Raw genomic sequence first — 16,162 nt, 5'->3', positions numbered from 1 at the left:
TGTGGGCACTCTTAAAAATAAAGGTGCAATGCCACAGAAGAACCGTTTCTGTCCGAATGCTTCCATAGAGATCTGAAAAACCTTTCGGTTTCAAAAAAAAGGTTCTTTGTGGTGAAAAGGGTCTTTTGATAATAAAGAGTAAGAAAGAAATGGTTCTTCTATAGCATTTGTTGTTTAGAAACTATAAGCACTTTAATTATTAAAAATATATTTGATTAGTTTTTCATACAATTGACCCTCTCAAAAAATTAGCTGGTAAGGTAACGCTTTACGTTGTATTTGTACTATTAAGTAAGGGACAATGTGTAGGAAGCCGGTTGTTATTGCACTAAAGGGGCTTATTTCATGATAACAACCAGCTGCCTGTACATTATCACACACATCATAAGAAATGTAAGAAACATTAAATATTGATTTAAAATATTTTATTAGCTCATTTTTAATGAATGCAGACCTTCCCTGAGTTAAACAAGTTTACTTTGGGTTTTAAGATGAGAGAAGACGTTCAGATGTCACAAACACACTATTTGTAAATATGTCATATGTTATTAAAAGACATAATTTACATTTAATTTTTGTGTAATATTAAACTGTAAATTTCAAAATGGTTTGCAGCATCTGGGTTACTGTGTGTTATTAGTTTTGAGTTGGTATCTGGGAATAGCAAACCTGCAAATGTCGCGACTGGCCAATCAGAATCAAGCATTCCAGAGCTGGACAGTGAAGTATTTTTACTTGAGAATTTGTACTTTTTGTTTTTCTTTGAGTAAAAACACTAATGAAAACCCCTTTAAGTAAAGTGTTACCAATACTGACACGCGCCATGAACATTAAGATTTTATGCACGTTTATGACAACTGTCATTAAGTGTCATTCGTTCAATTTTGTAATTTTTATTGCAAAGATGACATTGTTTGAGATGTCTTGTATGTAACTTGACATTAACCAATACATGACAACTTGACCTTACCAAGACAACATAACTGACCACTTTTTACCAGTGATACAAATTTAATTTGTCATTAAGTGTTAATACTGTCAAATAGTTTTATAACAGCTTCATGAATATTTTTCTTGACCTCAACTACAGTGGTACAAATATAATTTGTCATTAAAACGCATTAAGTGTTAATAGTCTGTCAAATTATTTTATAACAGCATCATGAATATTCTTCAGTTCATACAGTTTTTTTTAAGTTTCCTCCAGGTGTTTAAGAAATACATTCAATCATCCAATAATAATAATAATAATTAAAATGGATAAAATTTTATTGCATTTGGAGACTGATTCACCTAAAATTAAATAAACAGTACAATAATGGGTTTAGCCATGCAGCATTGGGTCAATATCGCTGGAAAATCAGTTAATTACATTAAATTAATTAAATGTTTTGTTAGTTTTTTCTTCTATGTCAGAACATTTCAGAAACCTCTGTGTGAGGAAGAACAGGTTCTGTTAGTTGTCAGATTTTTATGTATTATGCACACACTGTACATAAAGTTAGGTATAATCTTTTGACGTGTCTGTTGCATATTGTTAAGGTATTAAAAAATAATTTGACATTTAAACTTTCATTTAAAATGTCATCAAGTGTTAAGTCGCCATGAAACGGAAGTAGCGACTGCCTTATTTTCCCTGTGGTAACATATATCCGAGTGAAACCAGTTCCTGAAATGAAATAATGCAGGTCTGGATTTAAATTTGTCAATTGAGATCTGATTGGATCGTTTGAAGTTGGGTCATGTTGCTATTTGTTAATCGCCGCAGTCTTTTCCCGGACCCCACCCACCTGCCATACCATATGACCGGAAGTAAAGAGAGATAATTTTGAGGAGGGGAGTTTGTATTTATGATTAGATTAAAAATTATGAGGGCACATACATTTTTTTTTTTTTAGAAATAATGAAGCTCACAGAGAAGTCAAAAGTCAGAAACAAATGACAGTTTTTCATTTCAATTTAATTTTGACTTTAATAAAGATTAATAAATGCTGAAAACTATATTGCTCTTTGTGACTTCATGTTAGCTAATGCATTGTTAAGTGAAACCTTACTGCATGTATGAGCTGACACCAAAAGTGTCCCCGTCACACTTATTAAGAGAGACTGATGAGCTCACCTCCGCTCTCAATAAGGACATCTAGAAGTTCATCCATCTGCTGGCTCCTGGTCATCTGCTGGAAGAACATCAGATTAATTTGAGTGTGACAGCTATTGTTTTGATATTTGTTGTTTTGAAGCAGAATCGGCACGTGTCTTCGATTTGAGGATACACAAATTAATACAGATAATGACCGCATTGTTAGCCATGATCACATTCAAACGCAATGTACTATTATTGTTATGCTCAGAGTTGCTGGCGAATGTTTATTTCTGCAGGCAATATCAAGGAGAGCAGTCGACTATGAAGTACACAATACAGCATTGTGACTCAATAATCTAAGGAAGGCTCTTTTGTTAAAAAAAGAGAAAATCTGTTTTTGCCGATAAAGAGTGTGCACCATGGAGCGGGGGGTGGAATGTGCGAACCAAAAGTTCTAGCAGGGAATGGGGCCGAGCTAATCTTGGGTGCTGCTTTACCTGTTTAACAGCATCCTCATAGCATGGGGGTTGTTTAGTGTCGGATGCAGAAGAATCTGAACTACAGTAGACAGTGGTTGAGGTGGGAGACTTTGGGTCAGAGTGCCTGGCAGAGTGCAATATGGCCTCCTATATGAGGAGACATGGCGAAACGTTACATTTTGAAGAGGGTAAGGGGCTGAAGATATGATCTCTTTGATGTGTGGCAGGCACCGTGTATATGTTTGGAGCATGTGCAAGGGGGAAAATCTATCCCATCATTATTAAAGATCGGGTCAAATCTCAATAAAAGCTCAAGAGATTAAGCATCACTTTGTGTGAGAGCTTCCTTATGTTTGGGCATGTGAAGATCACATGACCTGCTTATGTTCTTGAGGACTTACGATTAAACAGTTCAGTGAATATTTCTCGATTAAAACACATGACCGGTATAGAAAACGTTTAGTAAAAATAATTTCTAGCAAAGATATCTTACGCAAAGACTTACTGTAGCAGATGTGAGAAAGAATGTATAATGCTTTCTCAAGTGAGTTATTGTGCATGAATGAAGTTTTAGGATTAATTTGTTCCACTTAATTAGTTATTCACATACCTTTTGCTGCATGTTAGCGTTCTTGGCCTTGGATAACCCTCTTGGGTTTAAGTTGTTCTCCGCAGGACTTTGGTATATAGGCTGCAAGCTTCTTTGGTCAGATGGATATGCACAGCTCACCGTCTGTCCGACATTTTTCTGCTGTAACTATGAGAGATAATTTTTTTGTTAGTGGCATGGCTTAAATTATGTCTGTTGTAGTAACAAAAGCATTTTATATTTTTGTTGGGTACCTGCATATTGCGTGGTCTGGGTCCATTTTGAGGGAGTTGGTGAGAGCAACCATCTCTGCCCAGAGGTGGGGTCAGCATGTATGGGTGATTGGGGGATGAAGGCACACTGCTGGGCTGGGGGCTGCTGGAGTTTTTAGTTACGGGGGAATCTTGAGGAGAGCACTGAGGGCTCAGAAATGCTGAGAGGCCAGCAGGACTTCCAGAAGAGGGCACTTCAAGGCAGTGAGGGCTACAGTGACCCATTCCCTCCATGCAGCTATTGTTTGGGCCACCTTTGAACTGTTTGGATGAAAGTGGGCAGCTTGAAGCCACATGTTCCTGTTTAACAGACACTCCGTAGAACTGATGCATCGGCGGTGGGGTCTGGAGATGCATCATGTGTTGCGGTAGGGGTCCTGAAGTTGGAGCAGGACATTCTTGGAGGCAGTTGGCACGCTTCCTCTTGTGAAGCTGCATCCGCAGTTCTTCCACTTGCCTTTGCTCTTGGTGCAGCTTCCATGTGAGCTCCTCGATCACTTTCTGCTTTTCCACCAACATCTTATCCTTCTCTGCATCTAGGCCTAGAGACTCTAATCCAGTCTGGGCATCCCCACGTAGGCAGCCCACTCCAAGGCCCTCATCTGTGCTCAGTTGGGCCGGGGATGGCTGCAGGCCAAAATGTGGGGAGGACATGGTGACATCACTAAAGCTATCAGGCAAGGATCCACTGACGGAGAGTTCGGAAGAGGCTGGTGAGATGGGTGGAGTGGAGCTGGTGCTACAGAACGGGTAGTAGCCACCACCATGAGACATGGCACTTGAAGAACTCGGGGATTGGTAGGATGACAGAGATCCTGTAGGGGTCATGGGGAAAGCCACAGTGCTGATGTCTCCAGAGCTCGATGGGGAACTGGAGCTGGAGTCTTTAAAGGGCCGCAGTCTCTCGATTAGTGCCGTTTTAGTGCCAGACACAGGTAGGCCACGTATTCTCAGCTGCTGCCGGAGCTCAGATACCTGACAGCACAGAAAGGATCCAAAGTGATTTATAGTACAACTCACAAGAAAACCTGGATTCAAACCTACAAACGTTTCTGTTACCCATCCAGATCTTTTACTACAAGCCTTACTTTTAAGTCATCCAGGTTAGCAGGTAATGGTCCTGGTCTGACTGGGGTAACGGAGGTGGGATTGCAGTAGGTGGTCTTCACAGGAGACGAGGAGCTACTGTTTACGCCGCTTGTGGGTACACTTGAACTACATGATGTTTGTTGCTCACTGGATTGCCTGTGGCAGAGAATAAAAACACATTTACTTAAGAGTTTGGATAGGTTTGACTGACTTGTTTTGTGTGATCTTACATTTTTTATCATTAAAGTCTACGAACATTGGTGACTGACACTTTATGCCAATTTACAGGACTCACTTATTTGGTGTGTGCTGGTTCAAGGTCTGGTAGCTGAAGCTCTGGCTCTGTGGACACTGATGCTGATGGGAATGTGAGTGCTGCTGATGTTTCTGCTGGCTGAGGATCTGTAGCTGCAGGAAAAGCTGCTGCTGCTGCAGGAGCCGGGCATAGGCGGAGTCCATGGGTGGAGGAGAGGACTTTTCTGCCTTCTGGTCTGGTGGGATATACTGGTGGTACTTGAGCTTCTTCACTTTAGGCTTGATGTCTTTGGGCTTTTTGTGGCGGTTCTTGTCGGACATTTTGGACTGCTTCATTCAGTAAGTTGCATTGTAAAAGAACATTAAATTAGGATTAATGCATGGAATTTCCTATGGTCAGCACTTTAGTTGATAGCAATACGTACAATAATGGTGTGGGTTTTTTGTGAATATAAAAGACGTTGCTTATTCCTACCTTCACTATAGCAGGGACTGGAATGGGTGGAGATGCATGGTTGTCTGTGGCATGTGCATTGTCCTCTGGGTTTTGAGTAATGGCATCTTTGTTCTGAGACCCCTTCATATAGTCAAATTAATTTTAGAAAATTAAACTCTTATATGTTATACATTCTTAGCAATAATAATGACAATGACAATATTAATAATGTAATTATTATTATTATTGGTATAATTATTATTAAATATATTATAACCTAATACAATTATTTAATTATTATTTCTTAAATGGAACATATTTGTTCTGTTAAATATTTCTGCAAAGGTCAGGCATTCATATTTCATTCATATTTATATATGCTTGCCTTTTTAACATGGTACAGTAACAAAGCTGGCACTCAGGTGACACTGTTTGTACAAGATTTATATATATTTCCTAAGCACACAGGGTTATTAAACATACTAAATTTACAGCTCTGCCAACTGGACAGACACAGGGCTTAAATAAATATTTCTTAACGTACACGCTTTTACTGTATAGGTTATGATTTTATGCGAGCCCCCCTGACAGCAACAGTGAGTTGTTTATTATCGCTTTTGCCAGAGAATGGATAATCGATCTAATGCCTGAAGCAATGTTGTAAAAGCAACAACCACCATATACCTTTTACTGTGTATGAAACATGCTGGCATGCTAAGCTGGGAACTGAGTCAAAGATCTGTCATATGGTGCCTAACGGCTATGTAAGAGCCTTAGCAGAACCCTGGAGATCCCTATATGACCATAGGGGGCAGACTGTTCTAGGACCCTGCCTAGAATAATCACTAAACCAGTGGCCTTTTGGTGTTGATTCAGTATCATTAGTGGGTATGTGGGAATTCAAGATGGTATCAAAACATAAAAAATATTGTTTAAATCAAATATTGTTTGTTATAAAAAATTATAAACTGAAGATGCCCAAAACGGGCTAAATAGGAACATTTTGTAATCTATTTTTGTGCCCTGAATCTCAGGCAAACTAGTCAAGTGTTGAGAAATACAAAAATTGTGAGCCTATTTTGTTGACGAACAGTTCGGTTTCTCACCTGGCTAGTGCCGGTCAGGGTGTGTAAGGGCGAGCCGGTGGTCTTGTTCTCCGTGAGCGGTTCGGCACAACTCTGGGACTCTTCGCTGTGAGGCTGCTCAGGGGAAAGACTTTCACTGCTGCTGTACTCCTCAAAAGCATACGAGTCCTCCTGCTTAGGGTACTTCTCATGGTTAACTATGGAGATAAAAGTGTGTACTGAGATAGAAGAACTCGCATGCATTAAGATAAGGGTAACTGGATGCATCCATGAACCCAAAAAGCAGGCTAATACAAAAACAAATTTAAAGAGACACGCATGTGAAGCAAGACAGAAGAATTACAAAGTTCTGAAGTCTGTGTAAATGTATCAGTAAAAGTCCTCCAGAGTTTCTGTTTGCGTGTGAAGGGGATTTGAGTGTCATGAGCATGTGCCAGAATGCTGCTGTGTCTGGTGCATGTGCCACCGGGTTCAATTCTGGTCAGTGTTATGGTTTTGTCATTTGCACCTGGTTGAGCACTTGGGCCAGAGGTGTCGTGTTGTAGCTTGGGTAGATTGACAGGGGCCACTACAGAGTAACAGGAGTCATGATAGGTCAGATTAAGAGGTCAGGCACTGTATGTGCATAACTGATTTTATATCTGAACATGTGACCTGCCAGGAGCACAAGGACTGGTTTCAATCACGACAAGCACACTTTGGACCATTGCGCCGGGCACATACTGTCTGCTCCCGCCTTCACATTGGGATATGTGTAAGCGTTATTTCCTTTAGTTGTTGATGTTGGACTGGCCTGTACGTTATGACAAGTTGAAGCACCTGACTACAGCTTCGGACTGTTGTGTTCGTAAAAAAATGGCTCCATTTTGCTTCTACTTCATCGATGAAATGTTTTAACATTTTACAAGCCAGATTTTAACTCTTATTGAGCACTACCCCATAAGGCAAAAATATGTATGTTTTAAATATATGCTAAATACATTTTACAATACAAGTCAAGCTTAAAGGATTAGTCCATTTTCTTAAAAGAAAAATCCAGATAATTTACTCACCACCATGTCATCCAAAATGTTGATGTCTTTTTTTGTTCAGTCGAGAAGAAATTATGTTTTTGAGGAAAACATTGCAGGATTTTTCTCATTTTAATGGACTTTAATAGTGCCCAACATTCATACTTAACTCAACACTTAACAGTTTTTTTCAACGGAGTTTCAAAGGACTCTAAATGATCCCAAACGAGGCATAATGGTCTTATCTAGCAAAACGATTGTCATTTTTGACAAGAAAAATAAAAAATATACACTTTTAAAGCACAACTTCTCGTTTACAGTTAACCTAAAAAAAAATGCTTATTTGACCAAATAATGGGTTAAAATAACCCAGCGTGGGTTAAATTACAACTGTGCAGTCTGGGCTGGGCTCATTCCTTTTTGACCCAATGATGGGTTGAAATAACCCAGCATTTTTAGAGTGTATATTAAAACAAATTCATTTCTAATTTTACAACCTTTTCAAACGTGTTATGGTTTAATTTTAAGTTTTAAGGTGTAATGGTTTTATTGTTATATTTAATATATAAATATTTCTTCCAATGTGACATCAATGTAAATGCTTTAAAATATATCGTATTTGTTCGTTTGTTCGTTCAAATAATATATACATATATAATAATAAAATAATATAATAAATATAATAGAAAAATATATAATAATAAAATAATATATAATACACATAATCACATATACACACAAAAAAATGTCCAAAAAATATATTGGTAAAAAACATTTTGAAATGTTTACAAAAATGTATTTTTGTACATTTAAAAGTATCTTTAAAAATTTATTTTTTGGGACTGCTCAATGTGGCGAAGCATTACATTTACGCATTTGGCCCTTTTATCCAAAGTGACTTAAAATGCTTTCAAGCTTTACATTTATGCAGTTTGTGTGTTCCCAGGAATCGAACCCATGACCTTTGGTGCTGCAAATGCAATTGCTCTACCAGTCAAGCTAGGAACAGAGCATGTGTGCAATCCACTAAGCCACAGGTCTAACACGCATAGTGGATTTGTATGTATGATACACATTCTAAAAGGAATGCATAACGATTAATTGCTATTAATCTATTGCAGAATAAAAGTTTTTGTTTACATCATATATGTGCGTGAACTGTGTATAATAATTATGGATATATAAATATGCATATATAAATATGCACACATGCATGTATAATTTTAAGAAAAATATATATTTTTATATAAATATATATATAAATTATACATAAATATATACACACGTTAACATTTCTTTAATATTTACACATGCATGTGTGTGCATTTACCTATAAGTTATTACACACACACACACACACACACACACACACACACACACACACGATGTAAACAAAAACTTTTATTCTGTTATTGATTAATCGTTACGCATCACTACATCCTATTAAATTATAATGGTATTTATGAATTATACAGGGTGTTTTTAATCTAGACAAATTGCCTGTATTTTATGGTTGTACTCTACTATAGTAAAGAGACTGAGAAATAATTATATATGGCTATTATACCCTTGCTAAAACAGCAAATCTAACGTGGGCATGTTGGCCTAAGACTTTTGCAAAGTCCTTGACTGTACATAAAGCCTTTTTCATATAAAATGACAAGTAAAAATAATCACCAAAGCATTCTAGGATGGGTGTAGTAAGCAGCCCCTTCTTCTCAAACACCTTTGTAGGTGGCTCGGTGGAGCCGCATAAATCATGCAGAGTCAAAACAGAGAAATGAGCGAGACATTCATTTGATCTCCAGCGAAAAGGGTGGATCTAAATACAGCTGCTGTTTGTCTCAATAAAACATGTTCCTCTTCCAGCAGAGGTAGTATAAACTATCGCCCCCAGCCTCATGCCTGGCTTATGCAGTACATTTACCGACAGCTCCAGGGGGAAAAGAGAGAATGTTTACTTTGAGCATGTCCGAAAACATTGGCTTTGGAGGGATCTGAGGGGACAACGTAGTGTGGTCGGACTGCATAGTAAACACATTGCGAGTTAATGCCCGTGAGCGGGAGCTGATGGCCTCCTAAATCAACTTGTGTTTGTTGAGGCAAAGGTTGGGAAGATTTTAAGGAATTTCACTAAACATCATTTGTTTGGAATTTCGGGTAATGTCGGGACACTCGTGCACAAAGGATGCAAAACATTCAGTCATATGAAATCATTTCTGTAAAATAGCAAGGTTTGTGTGGTTATAACTAGTAAGTCTTTCTTCCTCAGCATTGCATGAGAAGCACAAAGGCCCTGGGTACGATTCCCAAAGCACAAGAAAGTTTGCACTTTATGAATACATTTAAATTTAGTGGAAATAAACCTGTAGTAGGTTCCTTATATACCTTTCTTTACGGCTTCTTTCACAGTCGAATCGGCAGGTATAATATTTTTCTCAACCAGCTCCAGCGGGCCCGGTCTGAGAGCGATTTTCTCGTTCAGGTCGTCCGCAAGCCTGGCTCGCTTGAGTTTGGTCTGCGAGTCTGGTGTCGACGCCTCGCTGGCCGGTTCTGCACAGTAAACAGAACGTTGGTAAGCACTATTAATCCAGTACAGCGGCCCTTCGCTCAAACACAGAAATGATGCAGCACTACAGTCACTTGTAGAATAAACAGTTATTGTGTGAGCTTCCAAGTCAGGACGCACCCGAGGTGCACATCAGTCAGAACGGATCATACAAAACTCAATCTGAAGTGTCAAAACTGTAAACAGCTGAAATCACCACAGGCACAAAACACGTGGCTTGCGTCTGGCAAACACACCACTGTTCGAAAGTTTACGGTCGCTTGATTGAAATGTTTTTATGATCTGAAAAACTAAAGGCGGCATATGTCTAAATGTTTGAAAGTAGTTTTTGGAGAGAAACATTATTGTGCCAACATAATGATTTCTTTCATTACAAAAATGTATTAAAAAATATTTATTTTAACGCATGACCAAGTATTTATTTTAACGGATGACCAAGTAATAAAGAAAAAGCAGCCAATAAGATGGGAGCTCATTCAGTATTGTTTAAAACAGGCAAGTTGGGGCTTTTTAAATAGTGTGTAAACATATATGTAATAAAGCGTTCACTGTATGTATGAATGTTTCTTTTTAAAAAGCATTACTGATCTTACCTTGTAGAATATGCATGTTGATAAGCTCAGTTTTATCTGGACGACTTCTGATTTTGTGCTTTAAGTAATCGCCAGTCTGCAAAATATTAAAAAAGTATTCAAATATTACTTAAAATATTAAATAACAATGAAAAATGCACATGAATTAAAGTATTAAAACACATACACTGTCCAAAAAAATGGTCCCAAGCTGTCACTGGGTCAGACCCTTTAAAAAAGTCCTAATATGTAATATTTAGATAGAGTTCATATTCGTAACCAATTGTCTAAGTCCAAAGGTGTCATTTTTGAAAGAATAAAAATCATTTATTTCATTAATTTGTTCATTATTAATAAATTATTTCATGTATAAAAATATTTATTTGTTAATTTATTAATAAATTATTTCATTGCTACAATCGTTTATTTTATTATAACACTATTTATTGCGATTTCTAAGAATGATTTATTCGTTCTGAGTTTGGAGACACATTGTATGCCGCATGACTTTGTTTTCGAAGGATTCTTCGAGATAATGTTGCTTATGGTTCAAACCTTGGATCGCTCGAGACTTTTCCTCTGTTCATTGAATGCAGCCGGACTCTTCAAGGCTGAAAAAACAAATGGACAGAACTGAGTAAATGTTATACACTTTTATCTGTGAACACACTAACAATGAATCCTACATAAATAATTTTTGGAGGCACCAGATCTGACCCTGTGTATCCTCCCTGTAGCTGAATTATATTCCTGAACCGAAAAGTAATATTTACCAGTTGCACCTTTCTTGCAATGTGACTTTTTTGTTACTATTGGGATAAGAATGTATAATATATAACTCATCCAGCAGCATTGCTTATGAATGGTGGCTCCAATAGTTCAATCTTGTTACAGAGAGGTGTACCATTACTTTTATAAGAAAATAATCCTTGGGCTTGAGTCTGTAGCACAGACTTTTTGGGCACTTTTGACTCGGGCCAGTAAGCAACCACCCAGAACAGCCTATAAACCACAATAACTTACTAAAAACCACTTAGAATACCTTAGAAACCACATTGTAATGGCCTGGAAACCACTTATAACAGCCTAGCATTACATCAGCACAGGCAAGCACATTTCTGACAGTTCTTATAATTCATAAAAAAAAGATGTGGTTAATCTACAAAGTCGTGTTGATCTAATGACACCAAGAAAAAAATATACTAACTTTTAACATGAGGCTAACTCATGTTATTGGAGACCCATGCTGTGTGTTATGAAAGCAGGCCTACTGTAAGAGGATCTCTTTGCTTTATTTTTAGAAATATAAGATACCAGAAAGTAAAAGAAAAAATAAGCCCAATAATAAAAAACACACTGACTATACAATCTTGATATTATTAGAAACTTCAAAATAAGAGCGCATAAGATACAGTGTGTCATTTTTAGCAAAGACAACACATGGTTATGTGTACTGTCCAAATCATTTCACTATCACAGTCGTAAACGTGTAGTTAAAACAAATCTTTGCTAGTAAGGCTCCAGACAAACAGAACCAGATAATCTGCCATTAAACAAAGAGATAACATTAGAAATCCTCTCATTTCTTCCACATGCCTTCTGACATTGGCCATACTGTCTCTGTAAGTGCTTAGAGTCACCTTCTGCTTTGATAGTCATACCACACAGTTCAATTAAAGATACCAGCATGAGGTCACTATGAGTTCACTGAGGAAGAGAGAGAGCGAGTGAGCGAGCAAGCAAGCAAGAAATCCACTACAAATTTAAATTTACCATTTAATAAAACTTTTTAAAACAATAAAATCTTAAAATAAATAAAAACATAAATAGCAATAAATTAAAAAAACAAAGACTTAAACAATTAAATTCCAAATTATATATTAACTTAATATACTTGATTATTTGTATAACTCTGCTTTTTTACGGTCGCCACTTTCCAAACACTTTGCAACAGGTTTAATGCTTTGACTTCCTTTTGAATAATTTTCATTGCTTAAAGGCGTTCTAAGCAAATCTGAGTGTTGATTTTTGAAATGTGTTTTCAAACAAACCGAGCGTAGTTAACTCCTCCCCCTCCCTTCCGTGCTTTCATGAATGCGCCCAAACCCAACCCCCAAATCCTTCTTGGCGTTTATTGGCTGAAATACTTTTTTTTGTTTCATGGTGCAGGTTTGGCCACTGTGTTTATATTGAAGTTTGTAGAGCCTGGGCTGTCTACAGATATCGCGTTTTTTGACAGTTTTATCAGCGGACAGGCAGCAAGCAGATAGTGAGGAGATGTTTGCTGTATGTAACAAAAAATGTTTTATGGTCTAAAACGCGTGAATTCGCTTGGAGCGCCTTTAACAGAAACATACAAATATCTGGCCAAAGTTTTTCTAATAAGCAGTTTCCTTGATATTAATTTCTTGTTTATAGAATTGTGGTATGAAAGCAGTGACACATAGGCAATCGTACCGTTACCCGGGATTTAATGCAATTGCCCTTTTGCTCATTTCATATTGGGCCTTTTTACACCTGTTCACTACATACTTTTTCTCTGATCGAATAGCTATCCGATCTTAAAAAGACCAGCTTAAAATGCCCTACAAAAAGTTTTCGTAGCCGGGAAAGAGGCAAACAAAAAAAAGGCAGCACGCTTATTGCTTAAAGGAGCAACAATTTTCTAGAAACAATAAAATAGTCCAATGACAAACTCGCACTCTGTATTGCGTGATACAGCTCATGCCGCCCAAAGAGACGTGCGTCCCCTGCCCAACATACAGTACAACATACAGTAAGTGCTGCCTTTTGTTGCATAAGCGTTGTCTTAAGTTTTTTTTTAAGCAGAGTAATGAATAGTGTATTTGCATTTTACATAGGAGAAGATTGGATTAATATCCATGCAACTAATTCAGCCAAGACGTATTTATGTGGCCGAATGCAAAGGGAACAGTTTTAACAAATCAGATCCTGATCTATCCGATCAGAGAAAACACATGAAGTGACCTGGTGTAAAAAGCCCAATAGATTAATTATGTAATTAAACTGGAAACATAAAAGGATAATATGGACATTCCACGTGACTCTTTTAAGATGTCAAATAAATCTTTGATGTCCACAGAGTATAAGAAGTTTTAGCTTAAAATATTATATAATTTATTACAAAATGTATATAATTTATAACAAAATTGCCACTTTGTAGGTATGAGCGAAAATGTGCAGTTTTTGAGAGTGTCCTTTTAATGCAAATGAGCTGATCTCTGCTCTAAATGGCAGTGCTATGGTTCAGATTAGGGGGCAGTATTATCACCTTTTGAAATCACAAGAGGAGCCAAATTTCAATTATCTATTTTTTTGTTAAATGCTTGCAGAGAATGGTTTATATAAACTAAGTTACTGGGTTGATCTTTTTCATATTTTACTAGGTTGATAAAAGTACCGGGGACCCAAATTAAATGTCCCCTTTAAATATATATCTGTGTACTGTCGATTAATCAGACAATTGCCAGTATGAGTGGAAATAAACATGTTGTAATGCATATTTTATAAAATTACATATAAAATTACTATAAATATTTTTGTTTTTAAAATGATCCTGAACTGCTGGGTATAGGACATTTGCACACAAACAAATGTTTCTCCCTTAGTTACTTAGAGATGTCATAACTAAATACTGTTAATATACGAGCACAAATTCAAAAGTTACACAGTGTAGAGCAGAGCTCCCAAACTTTTAAAGCAGACAGAGCTCAACACAAGCACAAGCCAAACACTAAACCCAAGACGTCCATCTTTCTGGCTCCTCCTCAGCCACACGCCAAACAACCCTGAGAAGCCTGACTGCTGCTTTCAAGTGTCTAATAAAGACCAGATGTTCTCAGCCAAATGTATACACAGGGCATATGTGCGGTCCATGCTCTCGAAAACCAGAGGAAAGATTGAAATATCACCACTACAGAAAAATGCAACGGGCTGCGTAATTCCAGCCTTAAGCAGCCCTTTGAAATGTAAGGTGCATTATAATTTATGGTCTATATGAAATGCGTGAGCTTGGATTTGGTATTTTATTTTCTGTTGGATGGACTGCTTGAGAAAAAAGAGTGATATATAGATAAAACAAACACAAGTACAAAAGTAAAGCATTTGGAAGATAACATGCACATCTGGGATAAAGGTGCTATCTACATTAGATCGAGAACCAAGAACACATACACACTCTTTAAGTTATCGCTTTATCCACATGTATTTAAACTGGTGGATGGTACCTATTTAAATGCTTAAAGAAACCCGTTTATCTGACTTTGTTGACCCCTTGTCTGCCATAAAAAGATAAACAGCCATTGAAATGTCTTTTTTAAGGACCACAGACTGGCCAATCACATTTTCGGGTGGATTTTATCTCCAGCAGACTCCCTGAAATTGATAGCGTTGAGTTGGCTGACAATTCTTTTCCTGTGCGCACTTATGCCAGGTTATCTAAAGCCTTGTGCCTCTCCGCAAAAAGACCAACTGTGCCAGCCACGCAGCTCATTTTAAAACGCCTAATCACAAGTGAAAAATACACAGTAGGTAACCTGTGACACACTTGGGGCAGTTTCCCAGGCATGGTTTAGATTAATCCAGGACTACGCCTTGGGCTATTCAAGTCGTTTTTACAAACACACCTTACAAAAACCATTCTTGGTGTGCATCTTCAGCCAAAACAATGGCACTGATATATATTTTTTACATGTCATTGCAAGCTGTTTTCAGTCAAGATATCTTAAACACGCATTTCAGTCTTGGAATAGGACTTAATAAAACTGCCCCTTACAGTTTTATTGGTAGCATAGTGCAGTGTAACTACTAGGTGCCAACCCTAACCTAAACCTAATCCACATTAAGTACATGGATTTACCGGTATTTTGCTGCACTGTAAAAAAATTCCGTAGAAATTTCAATGTTATTGCAGCTGGGTTGCCGGTAATTTACCGTAGATTTACATTTATGTTATTTACTGGCAAGAGTTTGTTCAAAGTTAAATAAATTTCAAATATTAACAAGTCTTTATCTTTTCAGAATAAAACTATACAATAACCGCCTCATGCAAAGCATTCTGGGAACCAGAAATCATCATCCACCTTTTTCTGTTTTTTGGTCCAGATTTTGTTTCCCAGAATGTTTTGCTTGATGCTGTTTTTTAGTTTTACTCTGTAAAGATAAAGACTTGTAAATGTTTAATTTTCATTTAACTTTGAACAAAATGTTGCCAGAAAAAAACATAAATGTAAATCTACGGTAAATTACCGGCAACTCAGCTGCAATTTCTACGGAATTTTTTTACAGTGTGGGTACAGTGTAAGTGCACATACTGTAAAATTGTTTTATTGTAAAGGGAATACCCAAAACACTTTCATGGGATTTTGTAATTATTTTATAAGGTGACTAATTTGCATAAATCCATACGACCTCATTTCAGATCGATGACAGCCTTTCAAATCGGCAGACAAAATCTAAAAGGTTTTTATGCCTGGTATGAATAGGTGGCCAACTCAAACAAGTATAAAAGTGTCTCATCTATTTAAATGTTAACAGGTGGTGTTGGTGTAACTGTGGTGCAGTTGGCTCTCACTGGACTCAGAGCACCTCTTCAACACAAGAGCATTCCAGTGAGGTCAGCCTCACTCAAAAAATGTTTTCAGTGCCACAAAAAAAAAAATATTGCGAGGAGCGCGGCATAGTGATGACCAGCTTACAGTCGC

The 16,162-nt window shown here is 37.3% G+C and overlaps 1 protein-coding gene across 3 annotated transcripts in view; it reads right to left on the bottom strand.

Annotated features, from left to right (window-relative positions):
• The window catches only part of myocd (myocardin), a 76,559-nt gene that overhangs the window by 5,735 nt on the left and 54,662 nt on the right, over window positions 1–16,162 (bottom strand). For 2 of the 3 annotated variants that reach the window (XM_065253553.2, XM_065253555.2), the window contains 10 exons: window positions 10,995–11,050; window positions 10,461–10,536; window positions 9,687–9,851; window positions 6,310–6,485; window positions 5,243–5,344; window positions 4,808–5,097; window positions 4,512–4,668; window positions 3,406–4,398; window positions 3,173–3,319; window positions 2,120–2,177 (listed from right to left, as the gene is read on the bottom strand). In XM_065253553.2, coding sequence (XP_065109625.1) covers window positions 2,120–2,177; window positions 3,173–3,319; window positions 3,406–4,398; window positions 4,512–4,668; window positions 4,808–5,097; window positions 5,243–5,344; window positions 6,310–6,485; window positions 9,687–9,851; window positions 10,461–10,536; window positions 10,995–11,050 — 2,220 coding nt within the window. The remainder of the gene's footprint in view (window positions 1–2,119; window positions 2,178–3,172; window positions 3,320–3,405; window positions 4,399–4,511; window positions 4,669–4,807; window positions 5,098–5,242; window positions 5,345–6,309; window positions 6,486–9,686; window positions 9,852–10,460; window positions 10,537–10,994; window positions 11,051–16,162) is intronic. The other variant, XM_065253552.2, reaches the window with a different exon arrangement.

Source organism: Paramisgurnus dabryanus, chromosome 1, assembly GCF_030506205.2.
Source record: "Paramisgurnus dabryanus chromosome 1, PD_genome_1.1, whole genome shotgun sequence".
Taxonomy (NCBI): Eukaryota; Metazoa; Chordata; class Actinopteri; order Cypriniformes; family Cobitidae; genus Paramisgurnus; species Paramisgurnus dabryanus.
This window is presented reverse-complemented; position numbering and strand designations above follow the sequence as displayed.